Here is a 23,585-nt window from a genome sequence, read left to right on the forward strand (position 1 = left end):
ATCCCCGGAGCATCCTCTGAGTAACCCTTGAGTATCCCAAGCATTGTCTGACTCCTCTGAGTGACCCTGGAGTACCCCCTGACCTACCTGAACATCCACGTGAGCATTCTGAACTTCCTGGAGTATCCTCTGAGTAACCTTGGAGCATCCTCTGAGTGACCCCTGAGTATCCTCTGAGTGGCCCCCGGGCACCCTGAGCATCTCCAGAGCATTCCTGGAGCATTCCTGGAGTAATCCCTGAGCATCTCCTGGCCCCCCTGAGCGTCTCAAACTCCTCCTGAGCCTTTCCTGAGCAGGGCCCGAGCATCCTCCTGACCCATCCCATAATATTCCCTCCCCAGCCCCCTTTTCCCACTCTGAATCCACATTCATTCCCACACTTTTCTTTAAGGAGAAAAACCAACTCCAAACGCAGCAGGGAAAAACAGCAAAAAAAAAAAACCCAAAAATTCCCAAATTAATTCCAGAGGATTGGGAAGGATTTCCCGCTTCCCACCAGCTCATCCCATGGGATGAGCCAGGCCCAGCCCTTCCCAGGCCATTCCGGATATTTCCAGGTGGGAAAACCTCCCGTGGCTGGAGGAAATCCCAGTTTTTCTTACTCCCCGTGCCGGAAAAAACGAGCTGGGAAAATCCCATCAGGAAATTCTCATTTCCTGCAGAAACGAGACTGGAAAGAAACCGGGAGGAAGGGAAATTTCATCCCATATTTTTTCCCCCTTGGATGAAGCCTCTCCTGACCTTTTTTCCAAGCTCCAGAGCTGGTTTTAGAGCAGTGGGAAGGGAGCAGGTGAATCAGGAATAAACCTGGAATTCTGGAAGTTATTCCCACTTGGAATAAAAGCAAGGAGACGCTCCCATGCCTGTTTTATAAATAAATATGGACCTGCTTTCCCCAATTTTCCCAATCTTTGCATTTCTCTGCCCATTCCCACCTCTAAAAATCCCCGTTTTTCCCACCTTTTCCCTGAGAATCATCAGGAAAACGGGAACAACGCTTGGACGGGGCGCGGGTTCCCCTGGAATGCTTTGAACGGGGCCAATAATAGGGAAAAAAAATCCCTAAAAATTTGCATTAATAGGGAGAAAGGACTCACCGCACGGTGGATTGGTAAACGAGGTCTTCCCGCTTCCGGTAGTTTTCCATCTGGGAAAAGTTGGTGGAAAACATGGCATCGAAGGTGAAGATCTTCTGCTTGATGGTGCCACCATCAGTGACCTGCGGGAAACAGCCCCGGTGTCCCAAATCTGGGAATTTTCAGCCTTTTTGGAATATTTCAAAGGGTTTTCACCCCAAGAATTTGAATAAATTGATTTCTATTTAAATAGATTTGTTTAAATTTGAATGTATTTATTTCGATTTTAATAGATTTATTTGCATTTTGATATAATTTTTTTATATTTCGGTACTTATTTAGATTTGAATAAATTTATTTGAATTTTAATCTGTATTAAATGCGGTAAATACATTTATTTTAATATTCTATGTGGTGCATTTAAATACATTAGAATTTTATTTTTATTTTTGCTTTTATTTTAATTTTTGCTTTTATTTTAATTTTTGTATTCATTATATCACGATTTCCACATTTATCCATAGAATCCCAGCGTCTTTCATCTTGGAATTTATGGATTTATGATGCCTCTGCCGAGATGAAACTGAAATCCATGTTTTCCATCCCATTATTCCATTTTCCAGCTGGGAATTGTAATTTTTTAATGGAAAATGGCTTTTTTTACTATTCTGTTCCCTGTGCCTCCCAGCACCTCCGGATTTATCTTCCCTGCTTTTGAGGAGTTTTAGTGGAAAAATATGGAGGGAAATGGGAATTTTGAGGCTAAACCAGCTTCCAGAGAGTGAAAATTCCCATTTTTTAAATAAAACCAGGAACAACAGAAGAAGATTTTGGGATTTAATCCTCAAATTCAACATTTCCCAGGGACAAAGCCCCAGATCCCCACCCAACGCTTGGCCAAAATTCTGCTATTATTCCCCCTTTCCTCTTTTCCCTCTTTTTTTATGGCAAAAAGTGGCGGAAAAGGAGGAAAAAAAAAAATCCATCACTAAAAAAACTCTTCCAGTTTATTATCCCAGGCTGAGGCTTTTATGGGAAAGAAATTCCACCCTGGCACGGATGTGGGATGAAGAAAAGCGGGAAAAATGACGGGAGTTGTAAATCTCCAGCCTTGGGAAGTTTCCAAGGATTTTTCCTGACTTTTCTTTGGGTTTGAAGAGAAACTTGGGAGCTGCTCCTGAGAAGGAGAAGGGATCCAAATCCAAAGGGATTTTAGGGATTCTTTTAGGGTGGGAAGTGCTGGGAATGGTGGAGGCGGCGCCTTTGGATTGGGAATTTGCAGCCTTGGGATTTTCTCAGCACATCTGGACAGATGTGGGCCCAAATCCTGCCCCATCCAAGGGGAGCTGGAATCACCCTCTGGGGATCCTCACATTCCCTGAGCTTCCACTCCTAAGGGAATTCCAGGAAAAGGCCCATCAGGAATTCTCTGTCTCCAGGGATCAGCCCTAATTCCAGCCTTTTATCCAGGCCTGGGGAGATTTTTTTGGGAAGAGAAACTCCATAGCAATTTGCAGCCCAACTCTTCCTGCTGGGAGTCGAAAAAGGAGGATAATTGGGCAGCATCTCATGGTTCCCATCCCAATGGATGTCTCCACATCCAGGAATTTAGGGAAAAGGGGCACAGGAACATAAAATGGCTGCTGCTTCCTGCATTATTCATAAATCCCAGGAAAAATTCCATTCCCACCCAAATTCCCGCCTGCTGCCCTCCCCTCCACAATGACCTGAACAAATCCCAAAATCCATTAAAATGGACATTTGCTGTTCCCAAAATCTATTAAAATCTCCAGAGCGTCCCGTCAGGATGCCCAAAGGACCCAAAATCATCAGAAAGTGATGGATGTGGGATGAAAGGGGCAGAATTGGGATCTGATCCAGGCTCCGTGTCCCGAGGACGGATCGATGGATTCCCTTTCTCCAAGCAAATGGAAATGGCTCTGGAAAGAGGGAAAATTCCCTGGAGCGGCTGCAGCACTCCGGGTGTTTGGTGGGGAAAAGGAGGAGGGCAGAGTCCACAACAGAGACACCAAGAAGAACTGGTTATCCTGGAAAACTCCAGATTTAGGATATTCCTACCCACTCCCTGGAAAATCAACTGGGAAAAATTTGTTATCCTGGAAAATTCCAAATTTAGGTTTTTTTCCTGGTCATTCCCTGGAGAATCAACTGGGCAAAATTTGTTATCCTGGAAAATTCCGAATTTAGGTTTTTTTCCTGTCCATTCCCAGGAGAATCACAACAATGGGAAGAACTCGTTATTCTGGAAAACTCTGGATTTAGGTTTTTCCTTCCCATTCCCTAGAGAATCAACCAGGAAAACATTTCATCCTGGAAAACTCCAGATTTAGGATTTTCCTGCCCATTCCCTGGAGAATCAACTGGAAAAAACTCAATATCTGGGAAAATTCCTGGTTTCACTTTTTCCTGCTCATTCCCAGGAGAATCAACCGGGAAAACTCTATCCTGGAAAACTCCAGATTTAGGATTTTCCTGCCCATTCCCAGGAGAAGCAAACAGGAAAAACTTGTTATCCTGGAAAACTCCTGGTTTAGGTTTTTTCCTGCTTCCCTCACCCATTCCCCAGAGAATCACAACCAATGGGAAAAACTCCTGGGATGCTCTGGATTTAGGTTTTTCCCATACTCCAAGGTTACTACCAGGAGCAATGCCAGGGCCCTGCTCCCAGCAATCCCAGCTCCAGTTCGTTCCCTTCCTGCTAATTACCCTGAGCACCAAGCTCTAATTAATGGAGGCAGAGCCCTGTGGGCTCCCCTCCATTCCCGCCCTTCATTCCCGGACATCCCAGGAATCCCACGCAGCACCAGGGAATGGTGTCCGGCCCTGCTCGGACACCCCAGATCCACCAAACCCCATTTGCAATTCCCAAATTCCCATGCTCCGAGCCCAGCCCAATCCAGCTCCGCTTCCCTTCCTGCTGCACGGGGCTGGATTGGAGCCTCCAAGGATTTCCCCTCCCACTCCTGCTTCCCTGTTTTTTTTCCCAAGCTCCACTGGGAAAAGAAGGAATTTTCCCAGTTCCCATCCTGGAACCAACCACACAAATCCGGGGCAACCCCGGGGCCGCTGGCAGCGGGACCAAGGAACAGCTCTGGGTGTTCCCAGCCTCATTCCGAGCGGATTCGGCCACCCCCATCTCCCGCCAAGGCTTTCTCAGGAGCTCTCCAGGTGCAGATCCGTGTTCGCACCTGTTCCCGGGAACATCACACCTTGCGGAGGTGTTGGGATTGTGGGATGTTAATTAACGCCTCCGCCTGAGGGATGTGTTCCTGTTTATTCTGGGAAAAATTCCCTTTGCTCGTCCCAGGAATGCTGAAACCGGCAGCATTCCAGCAGCTGAGGGGTTTCCCAGTGGGAAGAAAGGGTTGTCCCTGTCCGTCCCTCATCCCCAGGGAATCCAGGGGAATTGCTGGAATTGTGGGTGCTGCTTCCAGTGTGGGGTTTCTCCATGGAGATTCACCCATGGGATGAGGCTCCTCAGCCTTGGAGAGCACAGATCCCAATGGGATTGTCCACTCGGGAGTTATGGATCCATCCCAGGGGTTATGGATCTGTCCCAGGGGTTATGGATCCCATCCCAGGGTTTATGGATGTATCCTGTGAGTTATGGATCCATCCCAGAGGTTATGGATCCATCCCAGGAGTTATGGATTCATCCCATGGGTTATGGATCCATCCCAGGTGTTATGGATCCATCCCAAGGGTTACAGACCCATCCCACAGGTTATGGATCCATCCCAGGGGTTATGGATCCATCCCAAGGGTTATGGATCCATCACAAGGGTTACGGATCCATCCCACAGGTTATGGATGTACCATGTGGGTTAGGGATGCATCCCAGGGGTTACAGATCCATCCCACAGGTTATGGATCCATCCCAAGGGTTATGGATCCATCCCAGAGGTTATGGATTCATCCCATGGGTTATGGATCCATCCCAGGGGTTATGGATCTATCCCAAAGGTTATGGATCTATCCCACAGGTTATGGATCCATCCCACAGGTTATGGATCCATCCCAAGGGTTATGGATCTGTCCCATGGATTATGGATCCATCCCAAGGGTTATGGATCTGTCCCATGAATTATGGATCCATCCCAAGGGTTATGGATCCATCCCAGGGGTTATGGATGTACCATGTGGGTTACGGATCCATCCCACGGGATCCATCCTGGGTATTATTCCCAACTCCAATCCCCACCAAAGCGCTGCCATTGACTTTTCCTCCTCTCTCCCCCTTTTCCCTGCCCCTTCCCGCCCCTGGAGCAGCTCAGATCCCTCAGACTCCAGGAGCTCCCTCTGCTCCCTGTCCAATAAATCACAGGAATGAGGAGCCGGGCGTGACCCCAATCCAGCGCTCCGGAGCCACATTCCCGTGATTTACGGGTGGAATGAACGGAACCCACAGCTCCAGAGGCTCCGCCCCGGCTCTCCCAGATCCATCCATCACCTCCGACACCCTGGAGCTGCCACCGGAGCTTTGGGAAGCTGCAAAAGTCCGGGAGTGAGGCAAGACAGGGAGAAAAACGGGGAAAAAAAACCCCTTAAAATCATGAAGGAATTGGGCAAATCCTGAGCTGCTCCACCAAAAAACCAACTTCCCAAACCTGGGAAAGTTCCTGGGAAAGGAGCAAGAGGGAAGGAGGGGTAAAAAGCCCTGGAAGAAAGGGGGGATTTGTGGGGATGAAAATCCAAGCTGGGATATTTCTGCCCTTCCCTTTGCCTCCGAGGTTTCTCGGAGCATCGTTTGCTCTGGAGCAGCAGCCGCTCCCACATCCCTGCTCGCAGGGGGGATTATGCAAATCCCGCTCCCGGGAAAGTGGGTTAATCCAATATTACCCAGTGGAAAAGGGAAGGAAAAACCTGGTGGAGACGGCGGAGCCAGCAGAAAAAAAAAAAATTCCTCCCTAAAAAAAGGAGGGAGGTGAAACCAATTCCAAGCTGGGATTTTGGATTCGGGGCAGGTTTGGGGTTCTGTTCCCTGCCTGTCCAACATTTAGGGGTCCAGCCATAAATAATTATAGGAAAATCCATCTCGGATTCCATGGAGATGTTCCTGTGCACACACCACATTCCAACAGATGGATTTGCACCGATCCTTTCCCTGCTCATAAACCTGGAAATGGAGGAGAGCGTTAGGGAAGGGCAGCTCCTTGGGCAGGGAGCAGGAACAGGATGGGAAATCCAAGGAAAAATATTCCCAGCTGCTCCATTTGATGCCACTGGCAGCACTCGCCCTCTCTTTGCCTCCTCCAGGAGTTTTCCCTGGAAAACCTCAGGTTTTCTTGGATAAAACCATTTGTAGTTGGCAGCTTATCCCAAATTTCCCTGGAGAAAGCTCAGGATTGGTGAACCTGAGGCTGGATCAAGGCTCAGGAATGATGATCCAGGAGCAGCTCCAGCCTCCAAATCCTTCCTTTCCCAAATAAAACCAGGCTCCAAATCCTTCCTTTCCCAAATAAAACAAGCTCCAAATCCTTCCTTTCCCGAATAAAATTGGTCTCAAAATTTGCCTTTCCCAAAGAAAATCAACATTCAAATGCCCCTTTCCAAATAAAACTGCCCCCCAAATTTACTTCTCCCAAATAAAACCAACCTCCAAATCCTCCCTTTCCCAAATTAATACAACATCCAAATCCTTCCTTTCCCAAATAAAACTGGCCTCCAAATTCCCCTTTCCCAAATAAAACCAGGCTCCAAATTCCCCCCTTTCACAAATACAGCCAGGTTCCTAATTCCTCCCTTTCCCAAATAAAACCAGGCTCCAAATCCTTCCTTTCCCAAATAAAACTGGCCCTCAAAATCCCCATTCCCAAATAAAACAAGGTTCCAAATTCCCCTTTCCCAAATAAAACCAGGAGCTTCCCTCCCATTAAACATCCCAAATTCCCAAATATTTTGGGAACAGGGAAAGTTTGGGGTTCTTTTAAAAGGTCTACATGAAGAACCCCAAACTTCCCCCCAAACCCCGGATATCCCAGATTTTCCCCATTCCTGCCTTTTCCCCATCATTTTCCACCCGCCAAGCTCTTGGCAGAGCGGTGCCAATCTCAGCTCCAGCTCCAAATCCCAACTCAATCCCGAGCCATCCCTAAACCCACCTGGCAGCCACTCCAAAAAAAAAAAAAAAAAGGATGGGGACTCCACGTGAAGCCCAAATCCAACAATGATCCCAAATCCCGATGATCCCAAATCCCAATGACCCCAAGTCCCGATGATCCCAAATCCATCCTGCATCCCTCCCAGCCTCATTTCCCGAGTCCAGCCCAGCTGCCTCCCTCCTCCTCCTCCTCCCAGGAATTGATATTCCCATCAGCCCAAGCTCCGTCTGCTTTTCCTGCCTCATCCAGCCCTGACCTTCTGTTCCCGGCCGGCTCCGCATTCCCATTCCCGAGGCGTCGGAGCTCACCCGGTACCAGACGATCTCCCGCATTTTCCCGTCGGTTTTGAAGTTGCATTTCAGGGTCACGGCGTCTCCCACCACCACCGGGGGCAGGGGCTCGATGCTGACGGTCAGATATCCTGGAAAAGTGGGGGGAAAAAAGGCAGGGAAAGAGAGCTGAGCCCCAGGGAAGTTTGGAATTGGTGGTGACCAGGAATTTTATGGGTTAATTGGATGCCAGGGAAAGCCCTGACCCCTCACAGGGCCGCCCCCAATGATGCCAAAAAAGCCAAAATTAAGGAAATCCTTCCTGAATTTGGGAAAATCCCAGTGGCCACCATTCCCACTGCAAATTCCCGTCCTTCCTACGGGTTTGCTTTGGGCTCCATCGTCCCTCCCCATTCCCTGCCCTGTGCTTGCACAAAACTTCCCAAATTCATCATTCCCGCTGGGAATTCCCCAACAGTTTCCCCCGAGGATGCACAACCCCCATCCAGCTCCTTTTTCAGCTCCTTCCCCATCTCCCCATGGCCGGATTCTGAATCCGTCCTCGATCCAGAGGGAAAATCAAAGCCCAGGCAGCTCCATCCGTTCCTTTTCTCCCTCTTTCCCCTTGATTTGTTGGGAAATTGGGAGCAGGGAGCAGCCGGGGGTGCAGCAAGGACAGGAATTGCATTCCTGGTTTGTTTTTCTGCCTTTCCTGCAGCTGTTGGGAATTGATGGATTGACAGCCTGGCAAATCCCAGGCATCCTTCCCTGTTTGACACCGGGACATCCCAAAAAAAACAACAAAAAAAAAACCCTCACCCAATCCAAATTCCTTTTTTTTTAATCTCTCCTCGCACCAGGTGGGAAAAGAGCCGAGCAAAAGTCAGGGAAACAGGAGCAGGTTTGGAAATGGGGCTGGAAATCAGAGATTCCTTTGAGGAAGATGCCCTGGGAGGGCAGAAGGTGAATTCCCAGGAATTTTTGTGCCTCCCAGGCGGCGATCCTGAGGCTCAGCATTCCTTGTAAAACAACTTGGAGGTGTTTGTGCCATAAATCCCAGGCACGACCTGCGGGAGAACACGCTCCGGGAACACGTGCGGGCTGCGGCAGCCGGGCAGCGTGGCCTGGAATATTGAACACCGGGAAAAAGCCGGAAAATCCCGTTTTGTGCTGCTTTTGGGGGCTGCGGGAACAGCTCTGCACAAGGAAACACAGGGGGAAAAGTGGATTTTGGGGACTGTTTGGGGGTAGGGCTGAGGGTTAAATCTCTTTTCAGCTCCAAATGATGCTTGGAACGAGGGAATTTTTGCTGTTGCATCCCAGAATCCTGGTTTTCCTAGCTGGGAGCGACCCAAATCCTGGTCAACATTCCCAGCCTGCCTGGGGCCGGCTCCTTTCCAGCCTCTCCCTGCCTGTCCAGGTTTATTTTTGTTCCTAAAGCGGGGATTAAATCCCTGCGATTGCCAAGGCTGCACGAGGGCCCCTTGGATTCAGGACCGTGCGGATGGAAAAGGCAGGAACGGGAGGAGGAGGAGGAGGAGGAGGAGGGAGGGAGGAAGGGCAGCCGAGGTCTCTCCGGCTGCCCCGGTTCCCCTCGCTCGGCTCCTGACATTTCCGAACGCCGGGATGAGCAACAGGCACGGGAAAGCGGCGGGGAAGGAGGGGGATGAGCAAATCCTTGGCAGCGCGGCAGGATCCGCCCCGAGGAATTCGGGATGGAGCCTCCGTGCGTGCGGAAGAGCTCCCGCCTTTCCATGGATCCGGCCGGGATCGCAGCTCCCGCCTTTCCATGGATCCGGCTGGGATCGCAGCTCCCGCCTTTCCATGGATCCGGCCGGGATCGCAGCTCCCGCCTTTCCATGGAGCCCACGGCCGGGATCGCAGCTCCCGCCTTTCCATGGATCCGGCTGGGATCGCAGCTCCCGCCTTCCCCCGGATCAGCCGGAGATTAAAGGGAGCCGGGGAGGAACTGGCAAAGCTGGAGCAAAGATTGGATTTTCACTCCTGCCCGTGGGATGCGGAGATCCAGGAGTTCCCAGCTCAGCGTTTCTGGGTGGTTTCCATCCCTTTTCCCACGTTATTCCCTTCCAGACCCGTGCACTTCCATGCAAAACCATCCCCACCGCAGTCCAGAGCAGAGATTGGATTTTCTCCCTGTCCGTGGGATCCAGGAGTTCCCAGCTCAGCATTTCCACATGTTTTCCATCCCTCTTCCTACATTATTCCCTTCCAGACCCCTGCACTTCCATGGGAAAGGGATCCATCCCCATCCCAGTCCATCCAAGGCTTTTGGTGGTGTTTGGACCTTTCCCTGATTTTTGGTGGATTTTTAAAGTGAAAAAGAACCAAGTTTGGGATGGCCCCAGCCACTCCCATGCAGCAAATCCACACATCCAGGCATTATTTCCAAGGAAATCCCCCTCCAAACCCATCCCTGACCTGCATCTTCTGGGTGGCCAAGAAAAACCCCCAAAATTGGAATTTTGCCTCTCTCTGCTTCCTCCATATGCTGGAAAACCACTCAGAGCTGGCATTGGGAGCAGCTTCCACTCCTATTCCTGGGAACTGTGGCTTGGCTGGGCCTTAAATCCAGACATTTGATCCCTAAAAACACCAGCGCGGAACCACAGGATGCTCCCGAGCTTCTCCTGCATGGAAGCTCTGGAGTTCCAGGATTTATTGCTGTGGTGCTGTGGGATCAGGATCCCACGGACAGTGATCCAGAGCCCTGACTGGGCCTGGAAAAGGCAGGAAGGGGAAAACTCAAACGCTCCAAAAGCACCCCTGCCCAAATCCAGTGCAAAACCAGCCCAGAAGTTGTGGAAAAGAAGGAGAGAAGAGGGAGAGGGAAACAGATGCCGAGTGCCCACAGGAGCCGGCCAAGGATGCGTGGAGGGGAGGGGGAAAAGCGGGAAAACAAAGGAAAATAAAGCAGGAATCCAGATGGAGCCGTCCAGACCCCGCTGCTTGGCTGCGCCTGACGTGCGAATCCCATCCCTCATCCTCCGCTTCCCTTCGCCTCCCGACAGGGAACAACTGCCAGGTGCCAGCGCTGCTCCAGAGCCTCCCTCGGCTCCCTTTTTTTTTGGGATTTACTGAGGAGAACAAAGCGGCCGTGACGGGAATGGCTGGGTGGGCAGAACTCTTCCAAAAGGAAGAGCCCATCCCGAATTTCTGTCATCCCTCGCGTTATCAGCGTCCCTTTATCAGCGTCCCCTTCTCAGCCTCGCTCCGCTTCCCCTTTGCTCTTTTCAATCCGAGATTTTCCAGAGAATGCCGGGTCCGGCCTCCCCCGGATCGGCTTCGGCCCTCTGGAAATTCATCCCTCTGATTAGATGGCAGCCCTGGGGAGGAGAGGATATTTTTGCTGGCAATCGCTGGGAATTCTGGCACCATCCAGTTTAAGGGGGATTTTAAAAAAAAGGGAAAAGGGAAGGAGGGGGAGGAGAGGGGGAAGGGAGGGATAAAGGAAATGTCCTTTGAAATCGGGAGTGACGCGTTCATAAAGGAGAGCATCGGAACAAGCTCGGTGCTTCCAATTACAGAAGAGCTCCCAGGGATAAGGCAGGAATTGCTCCAGCCCTGGAAGTGTGAGATGCTGGATGAAAACCCCGTTTCCAGCCCTTTCCAGCATTCTGTGGGGATTTCTGCCCACAAATGCAGCTGGACACTCCATGGGAATGGCCGGGGCAGCTGGAATCCCTCAGAGGCTCCTGGGGAGGATGGGATGGGACGGAATGGAATGGGAATGTCCTAAGCAGAGGCCTTGGAGTAATGGGGCCTTCCAAGGAATCCCAGCACCACATGGAGCCCCTTCCACATCTCCCCCGGGCACCTGATTCCTTCCATCCCACATGGAAATCCAAGATTTATTTATGGAGATCACCCAGTGCTCCCATTCCTGGATTTCTCATCTCCCAGTGCTTCCCAAAAATCTCAAACCAATGGAATTCTGGAACTGGATTGGAAGGGACCTGAGCAGGGACTCCTCCCACTATCCCAGGTTGCTCCAAGCCCCCTCCAAGATTGGACAAATCCTGGGATGGGGCAGCTCCAGCTGAGGATGGATTTTCCCCCTTTCCGTGTCCCCAGAGTCCAACCTGTCCCCATCCTTTTAGGAACAGTCCTTGGAAGCAGCAGCGGATCTGAGCAGAGTGGGAGCTCGGGATGGAGCCAGAGGAGGGGATTCTTGGGATCCAGTGGCTCCATCCCCCTCTGGAATGTCCCCAGCCTCCTTGAGGAGCCGCTGACAACACAAACACTTCATCATTTTAATTAGCCAGCGATTAACGGGGCTTATCCATAATTCCCTCCTATTCCTCCACCTCCCTTTTTCCAAAGGCTGGGATGGGATGGGAAAACCAGGAGGGAACAGGAAAACAGACACCAGCACTCCCTTAACCGGTCAATATCCCAAAATTCCCAGCATTTAAGGAGAGCAGGAGACATTTCACTCCTTTCAGCGGGATCCAAAGGGATGCAAACCCCCCTGGAAAAATCTGGGAGCACTCCTGCAAATTCCCGACCATGGAACGTCCACGGCCGTGGCAGATCCAGGGATGGAAGCCCCGGATCCTCAGGAACCAAACGTGCTCTGACTGGCGGCGCTTTGCAACATCTTGTCCATGAAAAATTCAGCAGCTCCAGTTGTTCCCGGGAACGCAGCAAATTCCTTCCCGCTCCCTTCCCAGCTCCGGCCATGCTTTATTTATGACATTCCAGGACAATTTACAGTCGGAATATGATGCTGCCTCCCGTTGTTAACCCGGGAGGGCTCCAAGGGCAAAGAATTCCCAGCTGGCCCCATCCAGGGAGGTGGAATTTTGCTGAATCCGGAGCTTTTCCTCCTGGAAAGCTGCGGCAGGATTTTATTTCTTGTTTAAACGGGAATAAGCGTCTGGCATGGGTTTAACACCAGCCAGGGAATGGGACATGACAGCCAGAGTCGGCGCCACGCTTCCAAGGAAAATGGGCCTTTGGGAAGTGGCGGAAATGGATTGGGGGAGCCTTGTGCTGAGTTTTCCTTGGATATTCAGCTTTGCTTCCCAAAAATCCACCAGCTCTGTTAACGGGGTTAAACCTCCCCAACCCCTCCACCGCCCTCCCAAAAGTCATCCTGGCTTTTGGAAAACGGGCACATTCCCTAAAATAAACCCGGGAAAGTTGGCGTCACCCCCAGGAGAGGAGGAGCCCGGCTGGCAGGGAGCGAATGGCATTAATCCCGGGAAAATGGGATATTAACGGGCCGAGCAGACAATTAAGAGCCAGTAATTAAAATTCCTCTTCCCTCACAAACATCTCATTAGGCGCCGCTTCCCTCTCTCATTTCCATAAGTGGGAGGGAACGATTCCGCAGCTGGATCTGGAATTATTCCTTAGGCGGGGCTGCTAGACCAAACCAGCTCCTAAATTTTTAGGGATCAGGAGGAAATGTATGGAATGAGCAGGGGGACGTCCAGCCCATGCTTTGGGTCCATTTTTCTCCAATTAGTGGGATGCAGGATCTGCCGGATCCTATGGATGTGTCCCGAGCCTCTTTGTGATGGTTTGGATCAATCCTTTGGATCAATCCATGGATTGAGCACGGCCCCTTCGGCCTCCCGGCCCCTTTCAAATGAAGATGAAGTGAGGGAACCCCTTCAAGCCGGGCTCCGGGGGCTGTTCCCTGTCCATTCCGTGAGCAAACCTTGAGGGAATTATGGAATGATGGAATTTTATGGATCAATTCCGCCTGGAGAAGCCAAGGCTGCTCCATCCCTTGAAGTGTCCGAGGCCTGGTTGGACTTGGAGCAACCGGGGATAGGGGAAGGTGTCCCAGTCCATGGCAGGGACTGGGATGGGATTTAAGGTCCCTCCAATCCAACCCATTCCATGATTCCCCATTTTTATAAAATACAGATAAAACAAACCCACAGATCCCAGCTCCCAAGGATTTCAACACCTAAATCCCATCAAGATGGAATTTTTAACCACTGTCCAGCTTCCCTTTTTTCCTTAAATCCCAGATTCCTCCTAAGCAAAATATCCTGAAGAAAAGATATCCCAAAATATCCCAGTCCAAAGAAAAAGGATGAATTCCCGATTTGCTCCGTGCCCATGATTCCCAATGTCCTTGTGTCCATGGGGAGCATCTCCAGCACCACCTGAGGGCTTCCCGAGGATTGATGCTGATGGATCTTCAGGAAAAATCCATTTTGGGGCTGGTTTTCTCCTCATGATGAGCTCCAGAGTCACTTTTATGTTCTGGAGGGGTGGGATCGGCTCTCATCAGCTCCGAGACTCCAGCGGCTCCAGAGGCAGCAGAAAAATGAGGAATGAGATCCAAATGGATCCTGCTGGGCCAAAAACATTCCAAACATTCCAGCTCTGCGGGACTTTCATCCCCATCAGCACAACCTCAGCACAGCAAAGGATTTCAGATGGAAGGGGAGAGTTTGGGCACTTTGGGAGCAGAAAGGCCACAGGAAATCTGGGATCTGGGAGCCTCCCGGTGGTGCTGTGTCCCATCTCTCCAATTCCAATCTCCGTCCTCTTTCCATCTCCTCCTTCCCACATTTCCACTTTTCCCCGTCCAGCTTCCTTCCAGCTCTCTCCGTGCCCAGTAAATCCTAAGAAAACTCCAGCGTTTTCCACCTTTGCGCCTCCCGACAGACAAATCCGGGTGGGATTGAGCCGTCGGAATCGGCCCCGTGGCCTGGGCATGGGCTGGAATAAATCCTCGAACGTCTTCATCCGGCTTTTCCCAAGCTCCTCGGAGCTGTTCCGGCTCATTGGAGCACGGGATGAGGGAGCCCATTCCCGGCTTGGCTTCAGCTCACGGCGTCGATTTCGTGCTTGTTCGACATCTCCGGCACAAATCCACAGGGAATGCGGCGTTCCAGGAAAAAGATGGATGTTTGGAGGGAAAACCGTGACGGCTTTGGCTGGAGGGAGACCAGGCCCTGCTACAAACCCTTGGAAGGGCTTTGGAATTTTTGGATGTTAAGGGGGTCTCTCATCCCAAAAGTCCAGGGATTTCCTGGATGCTCAGAGATGAAATTCCATGGTGGATCTAAGGGCTGCATCCCTCCCATCCCGGGAGATAAATCCAGTGGCTACAAAAGCAGGGATGCTGGAAAAGTGAGGATTTCAGGATGAACACAAGAAAAGCACAGTTGGGGGGAAGCGACAGCCACCAGAAAATCAGGATCAGTTGGATTTGGGAAGCATGTCCCTGGGATAGATGGAACAAAACCAGGGATGCTGGAAAAGTGAGGATTTGGGGGTGAACATAAGAAAAACAGGACTGGAGGGAAGCAACATCCATCGGAAACCCAGGATCTGTCAGATTTGGGAAGTATTTCCCTGGGGTGGATGGGAATTATCTTGTTTGGAACAAAATCCCCACACCCCCAAAACTGAACCCCCCCGGAAGAGAATTCCTTTCCACGAAAACACACAAAGAAGGATCCAAGACCCTCCCAAGGCTTGGGAAACCCCTCCCGATCCCAAAACTCCTTAAATCAACTCCGTCAAGGCGCAGCTGGCGCAGAAAAGATGGATTTTCCTGGCCCACGCCGCTTATCAGCGAGAATGTGGTGGCTGCATTGATATTCCCGGTGATTTATGGGATTTTATCCCGCTGCCCGCACAGCCTGGGAATGCAGGGCCGTAAATCACACATGGAATATTTATCTCCGCACGGGAAGGATGTTTAGGAGCATTTACTGAAACGCTGGGAAGTTTTATTTATAACTTTTCCCCCCCCCTTTTCCACTTCCAATGTTTCCATAAAATCCCTTGGCCTCCCAGCGGTGCTGGAGGGGGGAATATTTTATCTCCACAACTTCATCCCACTGATATTCCCATAACATAAAATGCTGGACATCCCACTGGAGCTCCCACAGCTGCTCAGAGTGGTGGCTTGGGATGGGTCACTGGGATTTTGGGAAGAGCACAAGATGAGTGATTGACTTTGGATTTCGGGAAGAGCTTGGAATTTCAGGAAGAGCTCGGGATGGGTCATTGGATTGGGATCATGGAAAGAGCTCCTGGTGGATCTTTGGGTTGGGGTTTTTGGAAGAGCCTGTGATGGGTCAATGGGTTTGGATTTTGGGAAGAGCTCCTGGGTTGGTGGATCAGGATTTTGGGAAGAGCCGGATGTTTGTCATCATTCCGCTGTCGTTTCTCCTGTTCCATTAACCCCTTTTCCTCATTATCCAAGGATTTTTCCAGATTATTCATTTTGTTTGGATCATTTTGGGCGCTTTCAGAATCCAAAATGATGCCTCATCCTGGGAAAGGTGGGAAGGTGAATCCAGCAGAGCCAAATTCCCTCAAAAACCTGGCACCATCCCTAATTTGGAGCGATGGCTCCACCAGCACCTCGTGGCCTCTTCCCAGATGTTGGAACAGCTGCCGGAGCCAAAACGGAGCCAAAAATTCCGCAGGGCCAGGCTGGGTCTGAGACGCCTCGTTTGATAAATGGAGATCATGGCCCTCATTTGCATCTATGCAAATATGCAAATCAGGGTTGATTCCCAGCTGCCAAACGACTCCCCCCAAGTTAATTAAGGCACAATTCCCCAGATCGGTCACTCCCCAATTTTATTGCCATTCCATGGGGTGAAGCCAATGGATTTTGGGCACACAAGGCCCAGCAGGTGGGGGGTGCCACCTCTCATCCCAAATTTTCCCTTTTCCCTATAAATGAACCCCGTTCCTGCAGGATTTCCTCCACATCAGCTGGATTTTCCTGTTTTCCACCCAGAAGTGCTTCCACCCCCAGTCTGGGCTGCAGGGCAGGAATTCCCTCCTGCTGATAAATCCCAGGAGGGAGTTCCTTCCTCCTTTTTCCAGCAGATCCCAATGACACTCGGGAATTGTTAAAAAAATCCCAATTTTTCCTTCTTTTCCCCCATTTTTTTCCATCTCCCCCCCGCTGCCCCATGGATCACTCTCCAATCCATTTCCATGGAATTTTTGTCTATTTCCAGCAAATCCCAAGCTCACCAGACGGGCATTTTTCCTACAATCCCAACTTTGCCGAGCGGGAGCGATCACTGACCACCAAATCCAATGGAATGCCTCCAGAATGGCTGAACATTCCCTAAAACCCTTCCATCAGAGCATGGTGCCTCCTCAACACCTGGATTAACCGGGATTAATGCTCCAAACCGGAATGTCCAGGTGTCCCGGGGCTAAAAATTCCCCCTGTTCTGCTTTTCCCTGGTTTTTAATCAAGCAGCTCCACGGAAAACACAGCAGGATCTGATCTCCATGTGCAGATGTGGAATTAATCCTGAATTAAGTGTGGCAGGACGAAGGAGAGGCTGTATCCTAATCCCACACTGAAAAAGATTGGAAATGGGATTTTTTCCTCACATCAGCAAATTCCCAGCCCTCCTTTTCCAGCGGCTCAGCTCTGCATCCTGACAAGGAAGAGATTCCCGCCAGCTGGATGCTCCTGGAGCTCCCTGGGAAGCTGCACCCTCTGAATGCCACCCCTGGGCACTGGGATTATGGAGAACCTCACCTGGGATAAAGGATTTTATCCCCAGATGGTGTTGCCCTACAAAATCCAACCCAGGAATGCAATTCCAGAGTAAAAAAGGAGAATTACTGCACCCAGTGCTCCTTTTTAGAGTCCCAAACCAGAGCTGAGGGATTGGAAAACTGGGGAAAAAATCCCAAACCCCTGGCAGAGCTCAATCAGTGGCTTGGGAGGGATTTGCTGACAGCAGCTGAGGATTTTCCTGCTGTTCCAGCTCCGTTGGGATGGGGATTATGGCACCAGCAGCCAATTCTGGGAAGCTGCGGCTCGGGGTGTTAATCCCTGCTGGAGTTAATCCCAGCAGGAATAATTAACAGAGCAGGAAGGAGCTGGGAGCTGCTCCCTGTTCCTGGAAGTGCTCAAATCCACGTTGGAACAACAGCCTATGGGAAATGTCCCTGTCCATCCCAACCCAAAGCATTCCAGGGTTCCAGAGCTTTCCATGCCTCAGTTTCCCCACTTGGGAAGGGGAAAGCAAGGTCCTTTCCAGCTCATCTGGGATCCAGGAAAATCCCATCCCAGAGTAACTGCAAGGGGTTATTAGAGATCCCAATAAATCCCATCCTGGATTAACAGTAGGGGTTTATTGAAGATCCCTAGAAAATTATGGACTATTTTATTCCAGATATAAGGGGGTTTTAGAGATCCCAGAAAATCCCATCCCAGAGTAACAGCAAGGGGTTATTAAAGACCCCCAAAAAATCCTGGAGTAACAGCAAGGGGTTTTTGGAGATCCTCCCCAAAAATTCCGGAATAACAGCAAGGGGTTTTTAGAGATCCTAGAAAATCCCATCCCAAAGTAACAGCAAGGGGATAATTTGAGATCCCAAAAAATCCTGGAATTACAGCAAGGGGATAATTTGAGATCCCAAAAAATCCCATCCTGGAAGAACAGCAGGGGCTTATCAGAAGTGCTCCTGCTCCCAAAAATAACACCAGGAAAGAATTTTCCCACCCAAAACTCCTCAGTCCTCCCTAAAACTCCTCTTTTTCCAGCTTTACTGGGAGACCCACAGGCTTGGGATGGGGAAAAGAGGGAAAACCATTAATTCCATTCAGGAAAGTCAGCAGGTTTCAGTTTGGGAGACCCCGCCGGGTTTCCCACCAGTTCCAAGCAGGTTTTCCCAAGCCCCGGTGGCCCTGGAGCAGGGGTGACCCTGACCCGGATAATGAATTCCCTGATTTATTTCTCCACTTGCGGGAAATCCAATTATCCCAGATTTTTGATTGGTGACAAACGAGGAGCCATCGATCCCCCCTCCCTCCCAGCTGTCGGCTCCGGGCGATCTCCACTCCTTCCATCGATTCCTGCCCGGAGGAGCTGGGAAGGGATCATTGTTACTGATATTTTGGGATTTTTCCTTCTGAACTCTTTCTCCAGAGGCACAACCTCAGGCAGAGGAAGCACAAAAATAAACCCAGTCCCTGCAGGAATCCCAGGAGCTCCAAAATCCACTTTGTTTTTGGAATTCGGGGTGTGATGTGCAGCTTTTTCCCAAAAAAATGACCTGGAGGGTGCCTGGGGCACCTGGATCAGCCCCAAATGGTCCCGGCTCAGCTGGAAAACCCTCGGTATTCCTGGAGGAATGTTCTGGAGGGGGAAGGGAAGGGAAGGGAAGGGAAGGGAAGGGAAGGGAAGGGAAGGGAAGGGAAGGGAAGGGAAGGGAAGGGAAGGGAAGGGAAGGGAAGGGAAGGGAAGGGAAGGGAAGGGAAGGGAAGGGAAGGGAAGGGAAGGGAAGGATTTTTGGGACAGACTCCTCCAGACCTTCCATGGAAACAGCCAAAATTCCCACCAGGATTCCCAGCTCCAAAATTTGACCCGTGCCCGGAGATGCTTTTCCCAGGCACGGGGATGCAGCTGCATCCCAAACTCTCCCTCATCCATTGGGACAGCCATGATCCCATCCCTTGGGAACACCGTGATCCCATCCCCCAGGATCTCCCCGGCCCACCCTCATCCAGCCCCATCTTTCCAGCCCCTCTCCAGCCCCATTCCCTGGACAAAGCACGATTGTGATCGCTGCCCTCTCTCCTCCAGATTCACACTCCATGGCTGATAATCCCTCTGCTCTCCCGGTAATTCCGCATCCCTAATGGGATTAATGGATATCTCCCTCTTCCAGCCTTGATTCCAGGCACTGATTCCCGACACTTCCCTCTCCCACAGAGAGGATGTGCCGGGCTCTTCCCTTCATCCCGATCCACCTCCTTGGGGCAGTTTCCTTCATCCTGATCCATCTCCTTGGGGCTCTTCCCTTCATCCCGATCCATCCACTAGGAAATCACTGCTAATTAACACCTTTCCCTCTCCCAGCACTTCCAGAGCTGTCCCATTATCCATGTTTGGCTTTTCCCGCTGATCCCAAAGGCTGATGGAGCAAAATCCCAGCCCCGATTCCTCCTTTAGCTCTGCTTGTGGAATGCTGGCATTTTTTGGGGATCTTCTCCCTCAAATCTGACATTCTGGGGGTTCTCCCACCCCTGAGATGGAGCAAAGCTGGAAAATCAGGAGGAGATTTTTCCATGGCTCCACGTCGTGTCCATGACTCTGCTTTCCCAAATCCATCACTATTCCCGCATCCATCCCTATTCCTGCTGCGAAACTCCCATCCCAAAGCCTGCCAGGACACAGAGAATCCTCAGACAAACCACACATTCCCATTTTTTATCTTTTTTATCCCAAATTCTCCTCCTTTTCCTGAATAACCCGACGCCCCAGCCAAGCCAAGGACTGGAATTGGGAATATCAGCGGCAGCCAGACCTTGGAAAAGAGGGACAAACGCCCGGCAGAGCCTCGGATCCTCTGGATGTGCCGGGGGGCCGAGGCTCCGCGTTAATAAAACATAACCAAGCGTGGGATCATCCAATATTCCTTTAATTCAGTGCTCCCGGGAGGGCAGGAAGAGAGGCCGGGAATGCGGGAGGTTTTCCTGCTCAGTGGGGCGGAGAGGAGTGCCCGGGATGTTAAACAGCTGGAAAAGCCCCCCATTCCCATTCCCATTCCCATTCCCATTCCCATTCCCAGTCCCATTCCCAGTCCCAGTCCCATTTTCCAGGCTGGAAGTGCCCTCCATTCCCTTTCTCCAGGCAGGAAGTGCTCTCTGTTCCCAATCCCATTCCCATTCCCATTCTCCAGGCTGGAAGTTCTTTCCCTTCTCATTCCCATTCCCATTTTCCAAGCTGAAAGTGCTCTCTATTCCCATTCCCATTCTCTAGGCCAGAAGTGCTCTCTATTCCCATTCCCATTCCCATTTCCATTCTCCAGGCCAGAAGTGCTCTCCTTTCCCATTCCCATTTCCATTCCCATTCCCATTCCCTCCCTCCCCCCGAGATAAAATCATTCCAATCAAAAAAACTCTGGGATTTTTTTCACCCATTTTTTTTGGGAATCATGGAGCAGGTCTGGAGCGTGATCCATGCAAACCAAGAACGGCAGGAGCATCCTGACCATCCCATTGCCCAAACCCTCTCTCTCCCACCATGGAATCTCCCGGATTTTCCTGCCCTAAATAAAAACAACCCCGCAAATTCCAAGGAATGGGAAGATTTAATTTGGGAAATGCTTCCCTAATCTCCTCTCGCCTTCCCATCCCTGCACTAATTACAGCGGAAATTCGGGAGGAATCCAAACAATCTCCACTCCTCACAAAGCGCTTCCCTACAGAAAAAAAACTGGAATAGCGCAGGGAGATGCAAACAGAACTTCAAAAGGGTCACCGGGAGCTGGCGTTAATGGAAAACATCTCATTATCCAATTCCAAAGGGAAGGACTCTGAGTGGAGCCAGAGCGCTGGAGGCTTTTCCATACAGGATGGGCTCTCTGGGACCCTTGTTCCTGGTGGGAATTGCATCCTTTGGATCTTTTCTGGAACAGGATCTGCCCATTGCCTGGTGCTGTTCCAGCAGCAGATCCAGCCTTGTATCCCACATGGAAAATCCCATTCCCCAGCAGATCCAGCATTTCCATCCCACATGGAAAATCCCATTCCCCGGCAGATCCAGCCTTGTATCCCCCATGGAAAATCCCATTCCCCAGCAGATCCAGCATTTCCATCCCCCATGGAAAATCCCACTCCCCGGCAGATCCAGCCTGTTATCCCACATGGAAAATCCCACTCAGTGGATCCATTTTCATCCATCCATCCATCCATCCATCCATCCATCCATCCATCCATCCATTCATCCATCCATCCCCTATGGAAAATCCCACTCCCCAGCAGCTCCCTGGGCATATTTCAGGCTCATTGGCCTTTCCCACCCCTCTCAGAGTCACGGGGTCCTCCTGCAATCCAACATTCCCTGCTTTATTTTTAGGAGGAAAGCCAGGAAAGCAGCCAAATTCCACCCCCGGTTCTCGGGATGCTCCCAGAGCTGCCGAGGGTGGAATGGCAGAGCCCGTGTTCCCACGTGGATCCCGTGTTCCCACGTGGATCCCATGTTCCCACACTTTGTGTGACTCCATCCGCAGGGAACGGGGGCGGCCAGGCCTAAAAAAAGGAGGAAGATTCTCCATGGAGCAGCGGGAGAATCCCAAATCCTGGTCCAGGAATCCAGGCTTGGAATCTCCCAAAGCCTTGGAGCCGGAGCTTTGGAATGCTCTCTCCAGAGGGGCAAAGCTGGGCCGGGAATTTCCATCCCATCGAAATCCCTTCCCAGGCAATTCCCATCCAATCCATGGGGTTTTTCCAAAGGAAAGACGCAGCCACGGAGAACTCAGGATGAGGAAGGGGAACATCTCCACAAGAGGCTCACAGGGAGCCCATCCGCTTCTCCTTTATCCCAAAATTGGGATGATCCCGAGGATTTTGCTGGAATTTGCTGAGCTGGATTCTCTGTGCCCCTCTTCTGCTGTCCCAGTCCCGCCAGGAAGAGCCGGAGATTCCCGAATCCATGCCAGGACATCCCATGGTGACCATCACTGGCCAAAAATGTCCCTTCCGTCACTTCCCTCTTTTCCAGGCCCCAGCTCCAGGAGCAATTCCCACCTTGGGACCAGCCTGGCACGAGCGGCCTCCAAAGCAACGTTCTACCCAGAAATCCAGGCTTACCCATGGAATTCATCCCAAAAAATAAAAGCATTTCCATGGACTGGAGGCCACGAGGACGCAGATCCCTCCTCACCCTTCCTCCCACCCGTCCCTCGGATCCCAAACTCCCCTCACGAAGCCTCTCCCTGGATCCAGCCCTTCCCTGGGGCTGCAGATCCTTGGAAAAGGAGCAAGGAGGTGGAAAAGCAGGAGGTGCATCCCAAAGGAAGATTCCCAGCTCCCATTTTCCCTGTCCTGGCTGGATGGGAAGCGGCTCCTGGATTTATCCCTGAGCACAAGGAGATGGAGAGGGGTTTTTAATCCCCTCTGCCTGGAGAATACAGACCAAGGACTTATAGGAATGGGAAATTATTCCAGAGTTTTGGGCAGGAGATGAGCAAATTCCCTGCCTCCCCTGCTCCAGGCGGGATTTTCCAGATGGAGAAGTTCTCCCAGCACTGGAGGAGCCAAAATGCGTGGTCTGGAGGCCAGGACGGGCCCAGTGGAGCCCCATTCCCATCTCCATTCCCTTTTCCAGGAATTGTGGGGTTTCCTGGCGTTTTCCCAACCTCCCCAGAGCTGAATCCCAGCTGGGAATGGGAACGAGGCACCTTCCCTGATCCAAAGGCTTTGGAGAGCCCCCAGTCCCTAATTTGATAAAACCAACAACTCCAAAGAGGGAGCAACAGCCGCGGGTTGTTATCCCTGCCTCTGGAATCCGCCCGCCCTTGGCGCTCCCGCCGGATCCGGGCCCCAGCGCGCTGAAAACAAGCCCGTGATTGACGGGTTATTTGGGGAAAAAAAAATAAAAAGAGGGGAAAAGTGGGAAGCAGAGAATGGAACGGGAGCGCCAGCCACGAGCTCGGAACGAGCCCGGCAGCGCCGCGCAAGCAAACAAAAGGGCACAGAGAGCAGCTGGATCGGGAAGGATTCCAGCCCCATCCGTCAGCTGCATCCCTCCCGCCGGGATTCGCCAGCCGGGAATTCACACGGCCGGAGCTGCCTCCCAAAATTAAGGATCTGGGGGCCCCTTCCCTCGCTTTGCCTCTCTGCGGGGTCTGAGCGCAGAGCTGGATGTGGTGGGGCTGAATTGAGGATTTGACTTGGAAAACTGGGGAAAATCCCGAAAAATCCCATCACTGGGAGTTGCGAGGGGGTGATGCTGCTTCATCCCCCCACCACCTGTTCCAGGTAGGAATTTGTGCCCATTCCCAGCCATCCAGGGCGAGCTCTCAGCTCCATTCCCAGCTCCCTGTGGAGTTTTCCCTTGGCAAGCGCTGCCAGAGCCTCAGGGTCTGCTCAGCTGGATTCCCACTAAAATCCCACTCTTATCCCCAGAGCTTTTCCTTGTTAGATCCGGGAGCAAGAGGTGAGAGCTGGTCAAGCATTCCCAAGCCAAGGAATTCCCCGCAGGAAAGAGCATTTTGGTGGGAAAAAGCCATCACAGGAAACATCTCCATGGGAAGGGGCGGCTGGTGGGATCATCTGGATGCTCCAGGACCACCCATGGATTTGGGATGCAAGGTCCAGGCAAGACCTGGAGGTGTTTGGAGGAGCC

At 51.4% G+C, this 23,585-nt stretch overlaps 1 protein-coding gene across 2 annotated transcripts in view; it reads right to left on the reverse strand.

Moving 5' to 3' along the window:
• IGSF21 (immunoglobin superfamily member 21) overlaps positions 1 to 23,585 on the reverse strand; it is a 40,308-nt gene that overhangs the window by 11,302 nt on the left and 5,421 nt on the right. Inside the window, exons 2-3 of one of the 2 annotated variants that reach the window (XM_054647611.2) lie at positions 7,507 to 7,619; positions 1,098 to 1,219 (exon numbers count right to left, since the gene is read on the reverse strand). In XM_054647611.2, the coding sequence (XP_054503586.2) occupies positions 1,098 to 1,219; positions 7,507 to 7,619 (235 nt within the window). Of the gene's footprint in view, positions 1 to 1,097; positions 1,220 to 7,454; positions 7,620 to 23,585 lie in introns of those variants that run through there. The other variant, XM_077190188.1, reaches the window with a different exon arrangement.

The sequence above is a fragment of the Agelaius phoeniceus genome, chromosome 24 (genome assembly GCF_051311805.1).
Source record: "Agelaius phoeniceus isolate bAgePho1 chromosome 24, bAgePho1.hap1, whole genome shotgun sequence".
NCBI lineage: Eukaryota > Metazoa > Chordata > Aves > Passeriformes > Icteridae > Agelaius > Agelaius phoeniceus.